The sequence below is a fragment of the Hirundo rustica genome, chromosome 2 (assembly GCF_015227805.2).
Source record: "Hirundo rustica isolate bHirRus1 chromosome 2, bHirRus1.pri.v3, whole genome shotgun sequence".
Lineage (NCBI taxonomy): Eukaryota > Metazoa > Chordata > Aves > Passeriformes > Hirundinidae > Hirundo > Hirundo rustica.
Genome location: NC_053451.1, coordinates 77409 through 101806, shown reverse-complemented (window position 1 = coordinate 101806; position 24398 = coordinate 77409). Strand labels below are relative to the sequence as shown.

The 24398-nt window shown below is 44.3% G+C and overlaps 1 protein-coding gene and 1 long non-coding RNA gene across 2 annotated transcripts in view; one reads left to right on the top strand and one right to left on the bottom strand.

The window, feature by feature from the left end:
* Positions 1-973: 973 nt before the first annotated feature.
* The window catches only part of EVA1C (eva-1 homolog C), a 32325-nt gene continuing 8900 nt past the window's right edge, over positions 974-24398 (bottom strand). The window contains exons 2-8 of the mRNA XM_040089770.2: positions 20250-20446; positions 16824-16947; positions 13744-13896; positions 6358-6501; positions 3004-3075; positions 2271-2363; positions 974-1434 (exon numbers count right to left, since the gene is read on the bottom strand). Coding sequence (XP_039945704.1) covers positions 1031-1434; positions 2271-2363; positions 3004-3075; positions 6358-6501; positions 13744-13896; positions 16824-16947; positions 20250-20446 — 1187 coding nt within the window. The 3' untranslated portion in view covers positions 974-1030. The remainder of the gene's footprint in view (positions 1435-2270; positions 2364-3003; positions 3076-6357; positions 6502-13743; positions 13897-16823; positions 16948-20249; positions 20447-24398) is intronic.
* On the top strand, positions 1051-15286 carry LOC120765280 (uncharacterized). Its single transcript, XR_005704407.2, has 5 exons — positions 1051-1182; positions 3975-4084; positions 6728-6954; positions 14240-14422; positions 15103-15286. It is a non-coding gene; the product is annotated as an uncharacterized LOC120765280 (long non-coding RNA).

Genomic DNA, 24398 nt, shown 5'->3' with positions numbered 1-24398 from the left:
GCCCAGCGGGATTGCAACCCTTGGGCTATGCTCAACCTCTCCTGCGGTTTCCCAGTGCTCTGGGTGACCTCAACCCTCTGTCCGTCTCCTTAGCCTCTCTTCCTTCCGCTGATAGGATGCTGGTGAGATTTTTCCAGTTGAGCACAGGATTGTGCCTTAGTCGTCTGAGCAAGCTCCCTTCCTCCCTTTAAAGTTTTTCCAGGCTTCATTTGACTTTGTATCAGTAGGAAATGACAAGCCATGTCACTGTTTTCTTTCCAAGTGTTTCATACCATGCTCTACCTGGACACGCAGCATCTGAGTGGGGAAGCACAATGAACCCATGAAGTATTACCAATAGGAAGTGACATTTTTCCTCCTTTTGTTCAGTGAATTCCCTATGGGCTGCAGCTAAAATACTGGAGACATTTTTAAGCCAGGAAGGCTGTTGTGGTTTCAGCTTAGATACATTGCTGATTTAATTTTCTCTCCAACTGAAACCAAATCTGACTAGTCTAACAAATTTCAAGTGAAGATTGTGAACTGATAAAAAATCCTGAGAATATGACCTGCTTTCAAGTGCTGGCTCTAACCCTGCCTTAGGATCAGAAAAATGAACCCAGTGTTTCCCTTAAGTGAAGTATTCTTAGTGTGTGGGAACATCAAGAGTCTTTTATGATAGCAGCAGCCATTTGGGAGCTTGTCCTTCACAGATTTGCCAGCACAGGTAGCAGCAGGAGCACATCTTGGGCAGGTCTGTTCTGATGGTTGAATACATCTGCTTAAATATTTCCCACCTTTTTAAAAATTCCTGAACATGCATTTGGCAGTTGATCCCAAATTGCAGTGAAAAGTAATCTGTACCATGAGTTAAAACTATAGAGTGTTTTTCACAGAAGGATTTGTAGATGGTAAAGGGTATGAAACCCTCTTTTTATTGCATAGATTTATTTTTATTTTACAAATAATTATATTCGCTGATACGAATGTTCCTTCACAGAAGGTACATTTTTATTTTTAAAGGGATAGAGTGTCATCCAAAATAAGCCATTTACTGTTCATTAATATAAAATGTATTCATATTTCTAGGGGGTGTCATATCCAAACCACTGTTCATCCAAATTTCCTGTATGATCTGCTCCCTGCGCTCAATCCTTTCGGCCAGTTCCGCTGCCTCTGCTGAGTTATAACCTGAGTAAGAAGGTCTGTAAAGTCCGTCCGTCTCATCCTGGGTGTTTGAAAGGGAGGAATCCTCCCCCTGCTCTTCCTCCTCCTCCTCCTCCTGTGCACTGCTCTCGTAGGCTCTGGCACTCTCTGGCGCCAGCTGGTCCCTCTTCCTGTGCAGTTTCTGGATGTCACTAGGACACGACACGCAAGTCACCAAGGCACAAAGTGTGAGGATTAATCCCACACAAATGCTGGACACAAACAGGAGAGCGGCTCTTTCAGGGTGATCTGCAGGCAAGAAAGCCAGGGCTTAATCACTTTACAAACTGCCAAGGCTGGTTACAAACCCCCAGCTGCCCTTCCTGCAGTGTTCTGTAGCCACAGGGCACCCAAACCTCCTGACACTCACAGCCTAACCCTGCCAGCTTTGCCTCTCTGAACTGCTGGGCAAAAATCCAGTCTGGTTATAACATTGTAAAATGACAACATGACCCCAGCCCTTTAGGAGCAGGTCAGTGCTGTTGTCAACCAGCTACCAGAACTGTGCACACCTTGTTTGGTCTTTCCAGCCATCCAGCCAAAATAGGCCTTGCCCTCACAAACAGGGGGCATGAGAAGAGGGATTCTGCAGGGCCTCAGCAGCATCTCCAGACCAGGCTGAGTACAGAGCACTTTTCTTCCTTCACACTTAGTGTTGCTAAGTCACAAAACCTGCTTCGTCTCACAGCAGAGACAGCTGGGTTTGGGATGGCTTTTTGCTTTTTTTTATTACTCCTTCATGATCTGTGCATGTATGCAACCCAACATTTCCAAAGACAGATGTCTCCAGTGCTCTCGCAGGTCAGGACCAGGTTTTCAAAACTACTCAACAACCAACAGTCCCCATCGAAAATTTAAAAATATCTTGGCTGCAGTTGCTAACAGAGTTTGAATCCTTCAAGACTAGGAATATTCCCTAAATGTCAATTATGCTGGGATTGTCCCATCCACAAGATTGTGATTATATTGTAATAATATCATTACCATAAACATGGGATTACTAGTTGTAACCTTTGGAGTTGATCCTCCCTTTTCCCACAATGCCACTATCTAGGGAGCCAAACAATCACAGTCTCATTTCCTACCTCTAATGTATGCAAACGTAGCCAAGTAGTTAGAGCTAACAATAGTTCCATCTTTCTTTGGAAGTCTTGATTCCCTTGGATCAAGGTCGACACCTGTGACAGGAGAAGGTGAAGCAAATTCAGTTAAGCTATTGAATTGATATTCACCCAGTAACTTTCCAGCTAACACATCCACCCAAAACACAGGCAGGCCAGTACTGTGCTGAAGGAGCTGCAGAATACTAGACCAAACAATGGTTGATAAGTTAAATAAGGAATAATTAACGAATTATTGAAAATATTAAACATCTAGAAAATGGCAAATTCATTTAAGAGTCTATTGCCAAGTGAAACCCCTAGTGCCTATTCCCACTGGGGTTTCTGAAATAATTTTACTTCATGAAGCTTCACAGTTCTCCAGTGGCCTTCCCAGCCCAACCATGCCATGTGCTCCTATTACTGGGGACACACATCAGCCTCATCCTTAACTTTGTGGCCTTTGAGAAGAGCTGGTGTTGGCATAACTTGTAAAAGATTCTTCACCCTGAAACAACTACAATTTCACTTTTACTCTTCCCAGTATGCTGGCTCTGGGCAGGCTGGGCAGGTCACTCTTCTGCAGCATTGCTGTGACTGCAGGACTCTGCTCTCATCTCACTCCCAGTCTGTCCACTGCTCTCCAATGGGAAGAGGAGCTCTTTCAGCAGGGTTTCCACTACTTCATCCCAAACCCTGTATCTGTGGTGGTACATACCATCATTCTGTTTGACAGAAGACTTGTTATCAGGGACCAGGGGGTTGACAGCCGTGAGGATAAATTTAGGAACTGTGGGCAAAAGACAAATTGTGTTCTGTTAGTTTTAAGAACCCTCTCTCCAGTTAATTACAAATCCCACTGCTCACCCTGGGTTTATAATCTGTGTTTCTGACAGTGGTATTGAAGGTTGGACTCGATCTTGGAGGTCTTTTCCAACCTTAATGGTTATGTGGTTCTTGCGAAGTCAGGACAGCTTTGGGCCTGTGGCTGGATTCACACATCGGCTGCTCCGGGAACTTCAGTGTTCCTGCTCCAGGAACTTCAGTGCATCTCCCTCCCTACAGCAACCTGCCTCTGCCCTACAGCAACCTGCCCCTTGTTTTCATCCCCTCAAGGGTGTCCCAGCCAGTGGATGGAGACAAATTTGGCCTCTAAATTCAGCATAAACTGGGCTACAGCCAGATGCTAAGTTGCATACTGGGTTTGGGTGAGGATAATTCACTGTAATTCTAAGATAAATGTTAAAGTCTTATGCGATGTCATTTACGAAGTTTCTGAGATGGACAGTTGCTGAGGAAGGTGGAGGGGATGGGAATAAATGAGCTGCATCTTTCTCATTTCATTAATTTATTCCCTTGATAAGTGTTCACAGGATTCTTCAAATAATTAAAAGAACTACAAGCAGGTGCATTGTAGAGACATTGAGAGTTCACATACTCCATAATGGATGAATTGGGCCCTTCAGCCACCCTGTTCCTGTACTATGTGAAGGCACATTGATTTTCAGACTGATGGGGGGGGTAAAAAAGGAAGAAATTTCAAGTATGACACTCAGCTCTATCCCACATAGAAATATTTGCCAAGAAATAGTGTTGAGATAGTTAAATGGAACAGAGGAGACTGAGGTTTGCAGCTTAGCATAGTTTTCGTTTGGAAAACAACTAAAAATAGCAATTCTTTCTGAGCAGAACTTCTCTTTCTGTGTGGGCTCAAAGTCAGAGCTGTTTCCTTTCCTGATGAAGGAATCCTTTTGGGTGTCCTAGCTCCTGTTTGCAGTGGAAGGCCAACAGATACATGGGTAAGTAAGCTCATTTGTATTTTGTCTTGTACCTCGTGGTAGTTTGTAGCTGTTTTCCAGCGGCAAAACACTTTTCTTGGTGTGTGGGGCAGACAGGGAGCAGGATTGTTTCCAGCCTGCAGTCTGCATTTGCAGGCCTGGCTGTTCTGAACAACATGCCTCTGTTGTGAGCAACATCCCGGGAGGATGTGCCGTCTCCAGCATCCATGCGGGACCCAAAGCTACTGTTGCATGGCCTGGGACTCCTTCACCTGTGCTGATGTTCCTCTTGCTCCCCTCCCAGGGGGAGCTCCCCAGGGCTTCGCTCGCCCTTTTCCCCTTTGCCATTCAAATATTTATTGCAGGGAAATGTTTAATTCAAGATGGCATGGACAGAAAGAGCCCCTGTCTGCTTGCTTTGCTTATTTTCATTACGGTGCCTTTCAGATGCAAGGACTGGTATAGGCTACATCAGGTCTCTGAACAGAACAGCTGGGACCAGCATAGGAATTTTTATTAAGATAATCACATCTGTATTACAACTTGTGCCGGCACTACTTTGGCAATTAGGAGTCAGTCACCTCCTGCAGGCTGCCAAAGGCAGCCCACAAAGGGACTCCAGCATCCAGGGGGTGCGGCTACACCACAGGGCTGCAGGAGCCATGTTGCCTGAGAGGATTCCCTGATCCTCAAGTGCAGGCTCAGCAAGAGTCAGGAGGTCCCACCTTGTGCAGACAGGAGATGATGCTAAGCAGATCACTGGAGGTGCTGAGACTTCAAGAAACCAGCACCTCCGGCTCCTGTCATGTTTTTGCTGTCAGGAGTGAACTGCAAATGAAAAAATGCAGCCAGACTCACTAGCCCTAAACAGCTGCTGACCACTGGGTGGGGAGTATGGGGTTTTTTCACATTCCTGACCATGATAGAAATACATTGAAGTGTGGCACAGCCCTGAGAACAAAAGTGCTCTGCTTGCTGAGTTTCTGTCACTACAGGGGGAAATCTATTTGAATGATCTTTGGAAGCATCAGATTAGCTGACATCCTCTAATGAGGATGAATATGCCATGAAATTCTTCCCATGTTCATTAGATGATCTGTAAAATAATCAGATCTGCAATCATTGGCTAATGCTTCAGATTGCACAGCCCAGTAAAATTTGGCAGAAGAAAAACTCATCCAAACGTGGCAGCAACACAAAAGAACACTTTTTGTTACCCATGTGTTTTTGCAAAACCACATCTCTAAATAAGCGAGTGCATAACTCCAGTGCAAACAAACTCACTCTACTTTTCTGGTACACAGACATGCAAAGAGGAACAACTTGTAATTATGTACATGCTAGTTGGAGATAATTACATTAACTGATTTATAAAGGCAGCTGCACAATAATATGTATTGATGCAATGGCAGATTCCCAGATCTCTCCAGTAACAGGACGCTGAATTACTGCACCACCTTTCCCAGCTGACAACCAACTCCTGGGGAGACTGAAAGTCTCTCGGGGCTCATTTTCCTCTGATCTTCAGGTAGAGGTGACCTGGCCATCAATCCTACATTGCTGTTCTTAAAAGCATGTCTCAGGTAACCTGTGCCCTTTGACCACTGCTCACTAGGGATGCAGCCAAAGAACTCTGCAGTATGTACCTGTGGAGCTGCTCCTATTGAAGTATTTTAGGGAATTCTGCTCACCTCTTATGAAATTATATCAGTCTATAGCAAACAGTATGGAAAACTGTTCCCTCTTGTCTGAGGAAGGAGCTGAAGTACGTTTCAATCCCGCAAGGGATGTATAACTTCAAGTCTTTCTTTTTCATAAACTTTCACTTCCCTTTCCATGAGAAAGGAAACCCCCTCTGTGAGGGAGAAGCTGTAGATGTACTCACATGAATCAGGTTTCAGGACTGGGCTTGTACACAGTGCTTCAATTATGCTGGACTGTTTCACCTGCACTGATGCCAGGCAATGCCAGTTTATTTTTCCTAGCTCTGTTGCAGGTGAACTCTGTGGAACAAACTCTTATCTTGATAGTATTTCTCAAAAATATTGAACTACATAGTTGATATTTTATTGTCGGTTGCATTTCTTTATAGCAAAAAACCCCTTAATGCCAGGGTCTTTGTTAGGTGCTGCTGTGCCCAGGGGGTTGTTCATGTATTTTGCATGGCTGTGTCACAAACTTCCTGTGTTAAAGGGAAGTAGATATTTAGGAAGGTTCAGTGCCCATATGTGAACATGTGTGCGTCTTTGCAAGCAGAAATGAGGGCTTGAAAATGATTGTGCATTTGCTCTTACCACATGCATAGCTGACATTTAGGTATTTTGTCACACCAGGTAGGCAAGGATTTCCAAAATCCCGGCTAGTGACAACGATTTTGCATCTCTGTTTTCCATAACACCTTTTTGATAACACTTCCAGCGCTGTGTAAGACAAACAGTCTGAAAGAAAAAAAATACATACAATAAATATACAACACCCTGATGTTATCTGAAATGAGAGCTGCTGGATGCATGACTAGAGATAGAAATCTGCACCCAATCTCAGGTGTAGCTTTGCCTTAGCAGGATTTCAGAGTTAAATATTAAGATTTGTCAATGCAAGGAAGTCAGCTACAATAACAGTGTGAACTTGCAGTGAGGTTAACTCTCCCATGTTGCCTTACAGGTTCATACTAAGGGTGCAGGAAGAGACTCGTCAAGCTCCAAACAGGTGCCCAATATAAGGTCTCGATATTCCGTTCAGGACGTCTTGGAAAAAATAAGCACATCGAAATAGCTCTACATCCATTCCGTCTCAAATCAGGAGAGATGAAATGCTGTTTTCAAGTCTTGTTTCTTGGCCCTGGGTTGCTGAGATGAGTCGACTGGATATCCAAGTTCAGTTCAAGTCAGGTGAGATCAATTTTTAAATGTCACAACAGCTCAGGCTATAGGGAAGTTCAGGGTATTAAAAAGTAGCTTTTGATTTACTATGAAGAGGTCAAAATGGGCTCAATATTTAACCAGGGAAGCATGTGCCTTCCAAAAATGGGTTTTGCACTGGAGCTGAAGTTATTTGAGTGGAAAAGTGTGTGAGTCACACTCTGCTTTAAAAAGAACATCTCTGAATGTGATTAAGTTCTCTGTATCCACATGTACTAAACTCCAAGACACAAAGCAAAGAACGCCCTATAGTTTTGGTTTCTAAACAGAAAGGATGCAGAAAGAACAAGTTTGGGGCAAGTAATACTTCTCTGAATCTTTCTGTATCACCCACACATTTTGGCTTTCTGTGTATGACAGATATGTCTCACTCCAGGCTTCTGAGGCAAGGGTGCTCTAGAGGTCTGAAACATCATTCTCTGGGTGTTAAAACAGTCCCCCTTCCTAAAATAAAGGATGGCCTCTGGTCACCTGCCAGCTGCTGAAGCTCATTTGTGCCTCTTTAGTGGAAGGACAAACATTGTTTGCAAAGACACTCCAAAGGTTCCCCAAATCTCTTTGAAAAGAAGAGAAGGTTTGAGACTGAGTTCCTGACATTTAACTTGTGAAAGTGGGGCAGATTTGTGACTTTTAGAGTTAACTCCTTGACACCAGCATTAAATAAGTCATATACCTAGGCAGAACCATCAGGAGATACTGGGCTGATCTGTCTGGCAAAGGGCTCGTGGGTTGCTTTGGACATGGATTTTAGGAGAGAGTTCTTTTGACCTTTCAGAGACCTAAAATCCCAATACCTGTGTGTCCCAAGAGACTGCTGGGAAGGCGGGGAAGGGCTGACCTAAAACATTGGGTAGTTCTGATTAAGTAACTTAGCAGTTTTAGTTTCCCTCGCTGGCAATTTCAGATATATTTGGATGGGTGTTTTAGGCAGCCAGTAGCTTACTTTGTTTGGCAAGTACAAAACCAACTAGAGAATATCAGGAGGAATTGTTGGGTGATTCGTAGATGAATGGATTGGGAGCACAATGGTAAACTGGCAAACTGAATGTTTTCTATAGAATTTCCTGCCCTGGGAGCTACTCTCGGTGCCTCATAAAACCAGGAGGATGCTGTGCTGGTGGTTTTCTACGTATTCAGTGATATGGCAAGTGTGTGTTTCATTTTGCCTTTGCTCATATTTCTGTGGGACTTAATAGCTTCTTATCATCTCTATCCATGTTGGATTTGGCTCCTCTACCTGAGGAGCCAGTCATTATATGCCTGCAGGTTCTTGGCAGGCCAGTTTTTGGAGAACCTCCCAAGGATTGTCTTGTGTCACAGGTGAGTAAAGGCAAACCATGGCCGGTTTCTTCTGCAGGACAGGACAGATGTTACCTGGAAAGTCTTATAACACAAAAAAACTGTTTTAAACTTCCTGCATTGTGAAAAGATTTGGGGGTTTAGTGATTCACTAAAAATTCCTCTCTAATTTACATGTGGCCTTGCTACCTTCCTGCTAGTTCTCCCAGCAGCTATGATGGGATTAACTTGAATAACTTCCCCTTCTCCTGGTCAAACACCTTTTTCCAGCGACGGAATGAGGAGAGGTCAGTGCTGTGTTTGAGTAAAGGAATCTCATGGAATGGGCCCAAAGAAACCATGAATTGGGAGATGAACATAAATGCACAATGTAGCTTCTTTCTGATTAGGTGCTGTTTGATCTACACAGATATCTTGTTAGACGGGTACCATACATTTTCAATAACCTGCCTCTGGAAAGGCACATTCCCAGAGTACTAAAAGGCTGGTGGCATCCAGCGGTGGCAGACAAGGCAGCAATGTGTGGCTGGGAAAACGCTCCATTTTCCACGCTTTTCTCCCAAAGTTGCTTGTTACACACCAAGACTGTCGGTGGATCTTTTGTACCAGACACTGCTATGGATGGCACAGGGACACGGGTGTCAAGACGAGGTTCTTAATGCAGTAATAAACTATCCAGTCTGACTGCAGCTATTTAATAGTTGGACTAGAAAGCCTTGTTTCTGGAGGAAAGGCTTTTTCAGCTCCCTAATTAGCTTTGTTTGGGAAAGTTTTGGCATGCAAATGACACGCCATAAATCACGCAGGCTTTAATGAGAAGTAATTTGTCTTCTGGTTTCTTAAAGCTTCTCTCAATTCAGACAGGAGGAGCTTTCCCTCCCTTTCTTTCCACCCTGCCACACAAAACCTGCAGGTGATGGAGCATCTTGTGCCAGGCTCCAGCGACAGCATCCTGTCCCACCCTCTCCCAATGTTTTCAACTGCTTTCATCCCCAACTGCTCCTTACGCCGCTTTATGTGTTCTGGGCTGTGCCCACCCACAGAAGAATAAGGAGCTCGCTTTTAAAATCAACTGAAAGCAAAGATTTCACACCTCCAAATCAGGATGGCTTGTGCTTTGTTGAGCCCAGATATTGGCTATGAGGACAAGAACTGACAAGGGGGAACTGTGTAGTTTGGATCAAGCTAAGGCTGTAGACTCCTAAAGAAAGTTGCTGAAATAATATGGTAATTTATGCAAGAGCGTGGCACACAGGGTCCTGCCTATGCAACAGAAAAGGGCCACTGGAACTGCTGATTCCAGCAGAAACACAGCGTGCTCGGCAGCACTTTTGTACAAAAAACCCCCAAACTTGGATTCTCTCTCTCCCCTCCTTGCTCATGCATGTGCAGAGTGGGGGATCCATCCCACCAAACACTAAGGGCTCTCCATTTCTGGTTCCACAGCAGGAAACAGACTCCCTGCTCCTGCATGTGCACAAGCAGGAGTTCCTTGGCTCCTTTTAGACTTGAGGGCCAAGAGTACTTTTCCAAACCTTTCACAAATTTGAGCCATGAAAAAATAGACCCAAGAAACGCCTGAACTGCTGGCAAACAAAACACTACTGGTTGAAGTGACGTGTGTCTCAGTGTGTTCCGAGCAACCTCCACCAGCCAAATCTGATCTTCCCTGTTCATCTCAGAAGAAAGTTATTTGGACTCTAAAAATGGTGGCTGGTCTCTTCCTCCCTTCAAACAATCACTCCTCATCCTGCCACTGCTCTGAAAACCTCTTATTTTAAGGGAGTTTTGTCTTGACAACATTCATCGGGGCGGAAGGGTGCAATGGCTCCTACTTGGCATCTCTGGGGCCCAAAGCACCTACTTAAACTTCCCAGTTTGCACAGGTTGACACAGGCAAGGACCTTTTCATATCTCATGTCTGTGCATAGAGAGAGCTGACTTAAGGGGTTTCGTGGTGGAAGCAAAATGGAACTATTTTATCCTTACTTTTGCATCCACAAAATTCACTTGAGTCCTGTCTCCCACGCCTAAAGTGCCAAGGCAGTGTGGAAACATTTCCAGATCTGCCTAAAGCTGCTTGTGCCTTCACTGCTGTTTCTTCTGCTTTCAGGAGACCTTCCCAGGGGACAGGCTTACACCAGGCAAAGAGTTCATCTTGTGGTAAGAGACAGAAACCAAAAGCTTTTCAATCGGTCAGTGAATAAGAGATACAAGGCCCTTTGAATTGACTACAATATCCAAACAAACAAACAGAATCACAGCATCATAGAATGCTGTTACAGTAAAAAAATCATGACACCTAGCTGGACTGGAAGGAACCTACAGGATTTTGAAGATCCCCCTTGCTTGACTTTCTCACCCCTTCCTCTTATCTGAATCCACTGGGAAGAGGGGACTAGGACAAAGCCCAACCCCAGGGTATGTTATGGCACAATGCAAGCTGTGATGAGAGTTTGTGTATTCTCCACCTCCCCTCTCAACCCTCCAGAAGTGGGACTGGGTAAAAGAGAGGGCTGTTCTGGAAAGAACCCCACCCTCCAGCAATGAAAACCATGACAGAGGTGTAATTCAGGGCTCTGCTGGTCACTGGTGCTTGAGGGAACGCACATTTGACCAGCCAGTGTGCATCTAGAGGAATTTCTGGGAAGTATATTGCAGTGTTCCAGCATGCAAGTTGAACCTAGAGGTGTCCCACTACCAAGCCTTCTTTCAGGTATGTTCATGTATTAGCAAGAGTAATTTATTATTTGAGAGGTGTTTGTTGACCCAAATCTTCCTGGTGCTCTCTATGGTAACCTGTTCTGGCACAATTCTTTAACTTCTTCTGACCAATAAATTTTCTGTTTCCTCATGCACATGTTAGTACAAATATAAAAGAGATAATGGGTTAGAAAATGCAGCAATTCGCACAGGAACAAGCTGCTATGGTTTCCTGCTTTGGTGCTGGGCACAATGGATACCTCTAGGCAGAACCATCTGCTACAGAACCACACCCAGAATTTTCTTGTGGAGTTTTTGATAGTCTTAGTAAAACAGGGAAGTTGCTTGCTGGAAATTCTGTACAGTCTTAACAGTGCCAGGCATTTGGACAGCTGCAGAAGCTGCTTTTTACCATTACACTGGCTCAGAAAACCAGTTGCATGAGTAGATACTCATGCTAAATGTGGAGGTGAGGCTCAGGATCCTACAAGTGCTCAAGGCCACACAGATATCTCCCACAGCAGGGATGGATTTATATAATTTATTTCCTATATGGAGAAGAGCCTTTATGCCAAAGAAATGTTATGCTTTCCTGGGCTCCCTTTGAAGCAAAGCTCGGAAAATCTGTCTGCTGATTTGACAGGTGGTTCACAGAAAAGCAGTCCTTGAGAGTACATCTGTCCTGACCCAAAGCTGCTGTTTGTCATTGCTATCACACATATCAACAGGTAGCCAAGATCTTGGGAAGTATCCAATTCAATACCCAGTACATCTGGCAGGACCATATCAAGTACGGAGAGATGCAAAACTTTTGAGCTCACCAGAGACTTTCTGGGCCTGTCATTAGGACCTTTGGGTGACTTCTCTTCTGCACAGTGCTAAAAAAAATCGCCTCACAGTTTCTCTGTGATGGAGTGAAAGAACTGGAGTGGCTTGAGCACTGCCCTTAGGCTGAGTTGCACCAATGTGAGCAGAAACAATAATGCATCTATAGTGGAGCCAATTCAGCTTTTGGTGCAAACATGAACAGGTACATGGGCTCTGATTCGGGAAGGAAGAGCTGTCTCAAGTCATTACATTCAAATTACCATTGTTTTCCCTGAAAGAAAGGTGCGCAGTCGTTGCAGAAATCTAGTCATGCACCCACTTACATCTGTAAGTGCTTAAATAACCACACAAATAAGATTCAGGCTCAAGACAGATAGATCTGGGGTCAATTGAATCTGGCTCCTAAGTGCCGAGTCTTTTGTGATAACTGAATTCAAATTCCCACACCACACAAGGGCTTTTGGAAATTCCACCGCCTGCAGAAAGTCACTGGTATCACGTAGGGAGAGGCCAAGCACTTCCATTAAGTAGTAGGAAATCTATACTAGGATCTACCTTCTGTAGATCTACTTTGTGTTTGTCTCAGGTTTTATGCTCTCTATTACTAGTGTTTTAGGCTGCTTTACAGAGCACAAAACCAGTGCCAGCCAGGGTGTTGCTGCACAGGTGTTTGTACACAGGGGCCACAGCAGAGCTTGTTGCTGTTGCAAATTCTTTATCCTGGGAAACTTCATCCAGTAGGAAAGGTGTGCAGAATTCTGATCTGTGAACTGTGTGTGCTGACATTAGAGGCAAGGGAGTGATTTTGAGAGGTCAGTGAATTGCAAGACGTGTGGTGGCAGCCTCTCTTGATCAGCCGAGACATCTCTGCCCTGCCTTGTGCCACCTGTTAAAGCCACTGTCATAAGGGGTGTGGGGGCCTATCAGAGACCTTCTGGAATGTTTACGCCACAGAACAGACAGACACAGCTAAGTCTGTGTGAAGGCCCAAGAGAGCTGGTGTGAAACACAGACCTGGCAATGTTGTCTAAGAACAGATTGTGATTTTCAGCCAATAAATTTTTTATAGTATCTATGTAACTAAATAGAAACATTGGCTTGCAGACAAAAGGCTCTTAAGATTAATTATTGATCTCTTCTTGATGTTCAGAGATGCTTCTCATAGATGACACATAAAGCATGTTTCTTGGGAGCAATGTTAAGCCTTTGCACAGGGCTGGCATCAGTCATACAAACCCTCCCCTGTGTAGTACCAAGGGGTTTGAACAGCACTCTCATCTCGTGCTGGCCTTCTCCATGCTGTGAAAAGTTACCTTCATACCTTCAGTGTCACCAGGGAACATATTCTTCAGTTGATTGCTATGTACGTAGGACATTCCTGACTTGGTGCCAGAGAGAAGTCCCAGGTACATTTAATTTTCTAGTGTGCCACCACAGCCTTGGGATCTGGGCATACAACAGCATCTAAAGCAATGGCCCTGCCCCATGGACCCTCTCTGTATAGTCTGCAGCTAAGGCAGGGAATATCTGGCAGAAACAGGTAACAGAGAAGAAGGAGCAGTAAGACAGTATCATGACACTCTGGTCACCTGGTCGTTGTCAGAGGCTGGAGGAAAAAGAGGGGCAAAGAGCTGATATTTAGTATATGTCACCTAAATTCAGGACAGGCAAGGGAACTAGTTTTTGATGCTAATCATACTAAGAACTGATTAACTATATGAAAGTTTATTACTTTGCTGCATTTCTTACTCTATGTTCCTCCCTCATATTGGGCAGTTTATCTGAGTTTCAGAAATAATCTCTCTCACATTTCCATCACTGATGCTTTCAAAACACCATTGCTCTTGCACCTGAAGTTTCTCCTCAACTGTGTCCTCTCTTCCCTGTGCTCCTGTCTAGAGAAGGTCCCTCAATGGTGCCCAAACATACCAAAGGGGGGTGTGTGCTCCGCCTTTGTTGAGCAGACGCTCTCCTCGTGTGCCCATCTGCCGTAGGTGGCCGAGTAGATGATAAGAAACTTGGATTCCTGACAGTGGAGCTTCAGTTCCTGGTTTTCACATGCTGATTTGGTTTTGTATTCAGCTAAAGTAGAAGCAAACAGCAATATGATAGTGTGAGGCAATTTAAATAGCTGGACTGTTAATAGCAAATAGCAGCAGGACAGAAACCAGCTTTCCTGCAAATGCTGTTGCAAGTGACACGTGGCACCTATACAACCAGACACAAAGTCAAGAGCAGAGTGTTTCTTCCAAATGAATTGTGCCCAAGTGACTGTCTAGAGCCTGTGGCTCCATTGTGAACAGAACAGAAAACCCTAATTTTGCCGATCTCCTTTCCCAGTGGAACAGCCTCCCTGCTTTCCTGGCTTTCTTTCCACTCCTGCTCAGCAAGTGAGACTTCATCCTTCCCTTTTGTCTCTCCTCAGGACACTGTCGCAGTCTACGCGTGCCTCAGCTGCCTCTGCACACTCATCAATCACGGGCAGGACTGGCACTGCTCGGTGACAGCACTGTGCGAGGCAGGGACAATGGGAGAACAAAAAGCCAGGACGGGGTCCCCATCCCAAGCCAGACAGTGCCCTCAGCTGTATTTGCACTGCTCCACCAAGGTCAGTGGGTTTCTCTGCGCAGCACTATCCAGCAAGGGCTCATTTAAAATCTGGCTGGCAAAGTGATGCGAGTTAGGAGCCTGAGAGAAATTCCCCCCTCCCTTGCTCAGCTGGCACAGGCACCTGGGCAGTACCCTCAGCAGAGGTGGGAAAAGCACTGGACACTCTTCTTCATGGCTTTTTTCACCCCTTTAAATCTGCCACCTGGTCAGTAAGGCTCTTCCTGGCCTAAGCAGCCGCTCTGTTCGTGGCATTTTACCTTCTTAAGTCTTCCAGGTTGAGCTGTGGTGCCAAACCTTTTTACGGCAGATAAGGCCGGGGAGAACAGTTTATTCTCCTCCAGTTTTTTGTCCTCAAAAATGTGAAAACAGGAAAAGGAGATTCCTGAGCTGACCAGAGGAAAAGGGAAACCTTATTGTTAGCGAGTGGTGTCCCTGTGAGTGGAGGGTGGGTGCTGATTCTTCAGGAACTGGCAAGAGAAAAACCTGTCTACTCATGAATGAAAACATTATTGTTTCATCCAAAACAGAACAGATAAAACAATGGGTTAATGTTCTTGGTCACAGTCCAGTTTCTTCCATTCGAGCTCATCAACAGCCTTAAGTGTAAAAAAGAGTGATTTTGAAAAATATTTTGAAAACATTTTTGAAAACATTTTGAAAAAACTTGACCTACTGCAGGTTGTGACTTCTGCAGAAGCACCTGCCATGCTGTGCACACATAAATAGGCCAAAAACCTGTGGTCTGTGCCCAATGACTGACAGTGTACAGCTGGACTCTGAATATGCCTAGCGGTGCTGGAGAGGCTGTGGAAGTACCTATAACCCCAAGTGGTACCAGGTAAGGAGAAGAGCCTAACATAAACCTCTGCAAAAATACGGCAACAATGCTTCTAAATAGATGAAAAGCTAAGGGATTTAGGCAACTGCTTACGTGCCCACTTGAAGGCAAGGAGACTGCAGAATATACTTGAAGTTATCATGAAGTGATTTCCTGAGTAAGGATGTTTTCTACTTCCAAGACTAACAATATTGGTATCTTACCTACAAATATAAATTTCCTGTCACAAGAAATCATGTCATTTGCACTGAATTGGACTGTTCTTCAGTTCTGAAGGCAGCAGTTGCTGTTGAATATGCTTTTGAGCAGCTTTTGTAAAATTCAGATCACAGTAAATACTATATACTCTATGAAGCTCTTCTCCCACGGAGAAAAAATATTAAGTAGTTTCTGAAAGTAATAAACAGGATCCCAATTCACTTTTGATTAGCAAAAAGATATTTCTAATGACACAGAACACCACTATGATTTTCAAATCCATCTACTATTATTAATGGACTAATTGCAATATGCAAAAATAATTAAACTAGTGGTATAATAAAACAATGAAAATTTTAAATTTCAGGCATTTTTTCCTCTCTAATGATTGGCACAGTGTATCTCTCTGGGAGTTCTGGAGGCAGTGCTTTACCAAAGGTAACATCTGCGTACTCCATCTCTCTGCCCTGACTTTCACTTTCTAGTGTGAGCTGGCCCTTCAGTTTGCTTGCCACCTACTCCTGTTCTACCACTGACATCTGTCTTAGTGCTCTGATCAAGGAAAACCCCCTTAGTGCTTCCTCCTCTGCTTGTGAGTTGGTATTTCTGTGTTGGCTGGTGAACCTACCCATAAGTCATCATTCAGCTGTTTTCTTTGGGACCCATTTCAGCCACACTGGGAATTCACTGCCAAAAGAACTGAGCCCCCAGGCTACTGGAGCTTGTTCTCATATACCATAGCAACAAGAAGAACAATTAAAAACCACCAGTAAAGGAAACCTCGTGAGGATTGTCTTAATCCTTCTTCATTTGATGCAAGATTTGTCCCTTCACATATCAGCATTGAATACCTGCACAGAGCACAGCTGATTATACAATAAAAGCCTCTAACCACGTCAGCACATGTATCTTCTGGCCATTATTCTGTAAATGTGAGGTATTTTTGAATCTTTGAAAGCTTTGGGCCCAGCTCCTTAAGTAATTTTGCACATTCCTTCCTAGGGATACCTTCTTCATTTGGATCACTCGCCCAAGCATCTGGTTTTGCTGTTCAGCTCTTTCTAATATGACATTGCTATCATTGCTATCTCACTAAAAATAATTTCCATAACATTTTTCCTTTCTAGTCTGATGTCTGGCATCTGCCCCTGCCAAATGACACTGGACATTAAACTGGCAGCAAGCACCCTGAAGCTGCAAACACAATGGAGAGCTGAGGTAAGTAGAAAAGAACAATTTGTTATCAATCCAAGAGCCCCAAAACTTCACATGGATTTATGCAAAGCCTTGTGCAGTGGCATTTTAACCAAAACAAGCAACAACACACGCAGAAAAACACATTTGCCTGATAAAGATTACTTACTAGGTTTGCATTTAAAGGAGACAAGGAGGAATTTAGTGGTCCCTGGACACAGATCAGGCCCAAAAACCCGACTATTGACAAGGAGTTGGCAGGATCTCAGGTTTTGGCATTCATCCAGTACTTTCTAGAACAATGGGCAAAAAGGATAGTCTTGACAACAAGGTATGAAGCTACACAGCAATGAAAACACTTAGTTGTACTTTGTTCTACACAGGAGAGAAATCACAACTTTTTGGCTACAAACATGCAAGAAACATCTGTATCACTGGATCTGGGCCATAGCTCTACTGGACTTGAAGTCATGGCCAGCTTTATGGGAACACATTCATCACAGCCATGCTCACAGCAAATTAGGATGTTACCAGCTTGCTGTTGTTTGTCACTTTTCCCTCTGCCCCTGGTGAGGGTTGGCCAAATTCCCCCGAGTGCCACCACAGCCTCGATGGTGCAGAGCCCAGAGCACGTGGGAACACACTAAGCCCCTAGCTGTCTCACTGACATTCTTGAGGCACTTGTACACTCCTGAGCACATCTATGGGAGTGCAATGTCCAGGGAAAGCACGGCAACCAAAAAGGTGTCTTTTTAACCACTTCTTGATGTACCTGAACATGCTCTGTTAAATAATCTTCACTTGAAAGAGCTCTGACTAGTGACAAGCACAACCCGAGCTTTAGGCCATGTGTAGGACCTCCTGCTTAAGGGACACTTCCTTCTTGCTTGCAGTTACACACTTTATCAGATATTTACTTGACTTGCCATGGGCAAATTTCAGAATCGATTTGATTGGATAGCACAGATGTGCAAGCCTATCCTCAGCCTCCTTGTCTTGTTTTGTGGGGTGTTTTTTAATGCTGTTCTAAGGCCATATCTCCTCCAAATTTATTGGCTCAGCAATATATCTTGGTTCTTACTGTGTGGCTTCCCTGGGAGTGGCAACAGAGGAAGACAACAAACAGGTCAGCAGTGTTATACACAGAGGGTTGTGTGGGCTCTCTCCCAGTCTGGCAAAAGGACTGAGCGCTTGTACTGCTCACACTCCAGCTGTGCTCTTGGAACTGTAGCTGCAGAAAATACGACAACATTGCCAGGGCCAGTGTGTCCAGTTTTTAACACAGTCACAAGCCAAAGCACCCAGTTTAAATGCAGCAGTGTATTTAGGGAATTCTTATTCACCTCTAAAACTCAGTTAAGACAGGGCTCTTCTGGCACTGTTTTTGCATAGTCTGTGTGGCTACACACAGGATTCATGATGTTTAAAATCACAGCAAGCTGTGACAAAGGAGGGTGTTATCTCCAGGTCACCCCGCTCTTAACAGGAGTAACTGTAGTAAACCATTCTGATACTTTTAGGTAGTCCCTCAAAATCTATGAAAATTTTTGCTTTGTTTCTCATCAGAAGAGGTCTCAGTCATACCAAGAGACCGAATCACAAATTTACCACTGTGGTGGCACAAGCTGCATTCCTGTTTCCAGGCTGAGGGAGTTGGCAGTGGCTGGATCTCTGCTGTCATCACTGGAAACCTTCCCTCCCAAGCAGCAATGACACACATTGGCAGCACATTGCAGTGATCCTACAGCTCCCATTGGCAGAGGAAGAGGATGTGCATCCAACACTTTTTGAGCGTTAAATGCACTCTAGAGCGTTTAAAAGAGAAGGAAAGCACAGCAGACTTAATTTTATCAGTCAATTTTCCGTTTACAGAGTTGCACATCAAACAAATAACTCCTCCTTACTTGGGATGGTTCTGGAAGGGACCAGCGAAATAGAGTTACATCTTTAGTAAATAGAGATAGCTGTCCCCTACTGAGTCACCTTCTGTTTGCACCTGAGCTGAATAATCTCCTGTGCATCTGTTTGTATTTTCTCCTGCCTAATGTAAACAGGAGTCGCATTTTCTGTCATGATGCTGTGCAAAAGCTCACAGCTACAAAATCAAACAATGATACTCAAAATAGCACAAGGCAATTACTGTCTCTAGCCAGATCCAGCTTTGCAGTGGTCCCTCTGACAGATCTCTGTAAAACGTGCCTGTGGTGCTTCCTCCCAGCTACAGGGCATCATTTCACCTGCCTGTGCAGACTGCAGATCCAGCTCCAATGGGAAGGGGAAGGGGGATGAGGTCACTTGTGCTCTTTTCTAGGAAATCAGTTTACAAAATGTGTCCCTTTTCCTTAATAGAACTGGAACTCCCTGAGATGCAGAGCATTGGTATCTCACACAAATTCATAGCCTTGCCAAAATGCTTTCATGCCTTTGATCAGCCACAGTGCCCAAACCATGATGGTAGTTTATACAACAGTTACCCCGTGCTGTGTTTATTATATTCAAGGGGACAAAACTCCCCATGGAGACCTCACAAAGCCCAAAATAATCATGGGTGCCGCTTTGCTGCAGTCAGTAATAGAACATTAAGGATGCATCTGGCCTGCTGTTTTTGGTGGAGAGATGTACTTTCACATGGCCCGTAGGTCATGTCTGGAATGTCCTCAAAAATTGCAGTACATCATGGGCGACCCACACTTACAAAATTGCCCTAATATTGTTTCTAGAGAGAGGATATTACTGCCAAACCACAATACCTTTCAACTCAGTGTGGTGGGAACAGACATTCCCTGATGTCAAGAAGGAACGTGTGGTCTACAGACACAAACGTTACAAACTCCATCAAAACTTCTGTAAAGCATTTACAAGTTTAACTAACGGAACATGTTCAGATTCTTCTGACTACTCATTTTTGCAATGATTTACTGAATTTGGAACAACACTGGGTATTTTTCACTAAGATAAAACAAGCCTTTGACAGCAGTGTAAGTCAGACCTTGTTATAAAAGTCTCCACAGGAGAAAGTAATAATTGATGAAGCATAAATTGTTTTAAACTATACTGAAGCAGGCCCAGCAAACAAACTGTAGGATGTTGCTGATGCAAATCAAGTAGTCACAGAAATGCAGGTATCTGCAGAAATTCTTGGGGTTTGCGGTTTAGCTGTTGCTGTACCTTTTCAGTGAGGGAAGACAGGCATGCAGCAAGCCAAATGCCAACCAGGATGTCATCTTATTCACTGGATTTGTAACCCTGCTCTGTCCAATGCTTGTATCCTCCCCTGGGGTCAAGGAGGGCCTGTGTGATAGGTTAAGACTGGTCAACTTAGTCCTGAGCAGCCCCTTGAATGGAAAGGAGCGGACTATTTTAGGGAACTTTAAGAATGGGGTTTCCAAAGCAAGGTTCATCACAACGGAAAGCAATCTTCAAAGCTCTCACAATCCTACAGTAATACCCTGCTGTCCAGACAAACCCTTCCAGCTATAATACTTCTGGTAGTAAATTCCCATAGGTACAGTGTTTCATTCAAGGCTGAGAACACTTGCACAGAAATGGCAGGGAAACTGTTCTGTACGCTAAGAACCTTTACAGCATGCAGTACCTGCAAAGAGGTGGGTGCCACGCAGTTCCTGGGTTCTGTCATCCTGGTTTCAGGCTCCCAAGCAGTGCACATGTGGGGGTCCTGCCCATAAAATGCTGACTGAACACTGATGGTTGAGTGCCGAGGGCAGTGCAGGCTCAGGTGCTGCCCGTCGCAGGCATAGGCGGTGTGATTCTGCAGGAGCTTCGTTAGGTAACCTAGAAAATATTCAGCTCTGTTACAACTAGCACAGGAAATGACAAGCTCGTTAGATAATAAGAAAACCACAATCGGTCTCCGGAAAGGGCACTGTAGTCAAGGTTATACATCTGGCCTGCAGCCACCCAGTTCTCTGAATGGATCACCCCTTACGTGCTCGTAGCACTCTGGGCTGGAAAACATGAGGTCTCGTGGCAGGGAGTGCGAGACCTCGCAGCAGCAGCAGGATGTGTTGTGCGGACAATACGTGGGCTCAGGCGCTTGCCGGTCGTGGCTGCTCACAATCCCCAGGCGTGTCTGCAGCAGTCAGAAGGGTATTACTGGGTTTTCTGGGCCAGGTTCTTGCATTCCAGCTAGCTAAGGTATTCCTTATATGTCTTGTTAAAAGGATGTGCTGCACTTTTGGCTTGTGGGCAGTTGTGTTTCACACACTCTTAAGTATAATGGAGGAAAAAAAAACCCTCGCATTTTCTTGTGTGAACATTTTCTTGTTGTGGTTGAATCGGGGCCTTTTTTTTATTATTGTTAAAGTAAAAATTAGTTTCCTCAAAGAAAATACTGAAAAAGAGTTCACTCCTTTTAATTAATTAAAATCTGCCCTTTAAATAAAATGTGCCATTTAATTTTCACACTTCTGCCCTTCAGAAACTTTCCCCAAAGTTTAGCCATTTTCAAAAAAGTTTTTAAATAGAAACTTTAGTACTCCAAGCAAAAAATAGGAAAATCTTATAATCATAGAATAGCTTGGGTTGGAAAGTTCCTTAAAGATCTCCCAATGCCAACCCCCCTGCCACCTTCCACTAGAACAGGTTGCTCAGAGCTCCATCCAGTCTGGCCTTGAACACTTCCAGGGATGGCTCAAACATTTCAGTTCTCTGGCATCTCTTCCAGCTCCAGCTGTGCATCTGGATAGCAAAAATCAGCTTCCCTATCAGTTCTTAAGTCTGGAGGAAGGAGAAGCCTGCTCCATTGTTATCTTTACTGTTCCTCATCTAGAGCCCAGGAAAGGACAGGAGTCAGGCAGATGCAGAGCTGTAGGTGAGTTCCCCATCTCACTGACCTCAGTCTGAGCTCTGGCACTGGAACTGGGACAGAAAAAATTCATGCCCTGCATTTGTACTCTGGATCTCAAGGAGACCAGTCCAGCAGCAATTCCCACAGCTTCTCGCAGGTTAAAAAGAATAACCAAGTCCACAACCATATCCATTCCCTACATTTTCTGTGTAATTGAGATCACAAATAATCGGAGTTCCTTGCCAGAGCCCCTCCTTTGTCAGCCTGCTCCTGAGAGATGCCAAGTGCTGCCAGGAAAATGGGCCCAATGCCCAGTTGCACCCAAGTGACTTCGCTATGGCCAGTGCTGCACAGGGGCCTCCTGTGGCATTTGCTGAACACCTTTGGCATCACCATCATGGCATAAAGAGCCACGGTGACAGAGTATTCAGCCCTACATGAGTTGTGGGCACTCAACACCCTCAAAGATATGACCCAATACTTTTAATCATTTCAATTCTTCAGGTTTTAAGTTACTTGGGGCCAGGAGTGCTGTATACAAAACAGTTCAGTATTCCCTGAAGAATATCAGCTATGCTGTGATTTGGATGAGTTCCCTGGCATCTTAACTGCTACTTTGATCTTGCAAATTCCTAATCCAGCATCTAAGCACCTTTCTCCAACAATTGCAACTATTCAATCCTTTAAGAAAATGTCCTTACAGAAAACCTGCTCTGATTCTGTAAGAGCAATATGGTTCACTTGTAAAAATGACTTTAGATGGAATGGTGAAAATAAGATATCTTGCTCTTCAGCCTTCCAAGCAGCCTAAACATGACTCTGGCGTTATTAAAATCCTTGTGTATTTGCACACAATAAAGGATAAAAATAGTAATGGAAATGGCTGAAACCTAATGTTCTCTGATAAGAGGAGTGGTGACATAGTATCTAAATTGCTCATCTCACAAGGCAGACCACATCAACCTGCATTTTTCATTACTGCACACACAGACACACGTGGAACAGTCAGTCCTTTGCAGATCACAGCCCAGGCTGAGGAGGGATTCCCACTCCAAGTGTCACGATTTCCTCTCACTCTGAAAAACTCCAGGTTCTTTCCTGTCCTCATGCTGGCCCTCTCCTCATTGCAGGGCACTGCCTGTCCTTCACTCAGCAGCTTTCTCAGCAGCTGCTGCTTCTCCTCCTTCCGTGGGTAGTGTGGCTTGTAGTCACCTTGGTAGAAGCATCACATTCTTGAGACCGTGAGTATCCCTGTATTGTGTACTGACTTCTGTTCAGAAACAGATTTTCCCGGAGGGAGCAAATTCAGCCAAACAATGTAAAGTTGGGGGAAAATCAGGTGTGATCTCTACCAGTAATTACAGCCGTAGTGATCAGGAGTGAGGGCACTGTGAGGGTTGAACTCTTCCTGGGCAGCTTCCTGTCCTCTCCTTTTGTGTTTACTTCATCAGTATCTGTTAGCTGTGAATTTGGGGAAAACTTTGCTTTACTATCTAAATATGGGAGCTAGAGGCTGGACTACAGTGTACCCCAGGTCCTGGTCCCCTGCATGTCAGGGGAGTCTTCACTAGCACCTAGATGGCCAAGGAGATTCCCTTTCCCTGAAGAGCAGGGTAGAGGGAGGGCTGGAGCACAACCAGCATGTGAGGAGTGAGGTCATGGATCTGTGTGCACTTGGGCTGGGCAATCAGCCCAAGGGTTTTGGGGTTTCTTATCCTGAGCAAAGAGAATCATAACCAGGCCCTATAAAAAACCTTAGATGACTTAATGTTTTAAACCTAATATTGAGGGTTTTTTCATTGTTTTCTGTGTTGGGTAATGGAGGGGGAGATGGTGTTCAGCTGCAGCAGTTACTTTTCCAAGTGTCATTCTGTAATGAGGAGGACTAGAAAGTTCCTCTTTTTTTACTAAATAATAAATGTCACTCTTTAAAACAGTATGAAACTATACTGAAAAAGTTAACTATCATGAGACTTGTCTAAATTAGAAAAACCTTGGCAATACTGCAGTGTCCCAATAACATCTCTAGACCTCTGTGTGAAAGCCCCACTAGGCGCTTTCCCATTTATCCAGGACACACATTCATAAGCAATGTATGGGGTGCTCTGCATCTGGGATAATGTACGAGACGTTAGAGACTGGCTCAGAAGTTAAACCTAAAGCACACAGGAACAAAAAGATCCCATTGATTTGGAGGCCAGAAGGTATCATCCCACCCAACTGTCTGTCTAACCCAGACTACTCATTCATTGTAAACTTTTACTGAGACTCAAAACACCAGTACAGAATCCAAGCGTAATCCTTTCTTCCCGAATTAGCCAAATTAGTCACAGCATCCACTGTGTTGACAAAGAACTTCAGCTAAGAAAACACAGCACCAAAGAACCACGCAAAACACTGAGGCTGAGCAGCTGAACAAAACTTTGAGTCTTACTGATCACTTTTTACTAAAAAGGAGGCCTGATCAATGATTAAAAAAAATGACTGACAAAAATAACTGGCATAGCAAAATAAATAGATACTTCTTTGTGTGAAAAATAATTCTTAAGAGGTTATAGCTTCTCGTACTTAACCACTTGCTTCTGGCATAATCACTTTGAATAGCAATGATAAAGGTAGCAGTGGACCTGAAGGTATGGAAATCCAGATTTTTTTTTTTTTTTTCACTTAAAAACAGTGAAAATCTGTAAACCTAGAAAGTTCTGTGTATGTCCTGTTCAGTCCAGCTTCTCTGTCCCGGCACGAGCTCCCCAGATGCAAGGATCAAGAAGAAGAGCATTTCGGGCTGTGAGCCCAAAGCCCAGCACACACTGAAAGCAATCTCAGCGTTGCCTCAGGTAATGTCTTCTGGGTAAGAGTGCAGCTTTGCAATGCAGTATTTTTAGAGGCTGATGCTGAGTAGTCCACAAGCTTCTTGAAGGTTCCCAGAACTGGGCC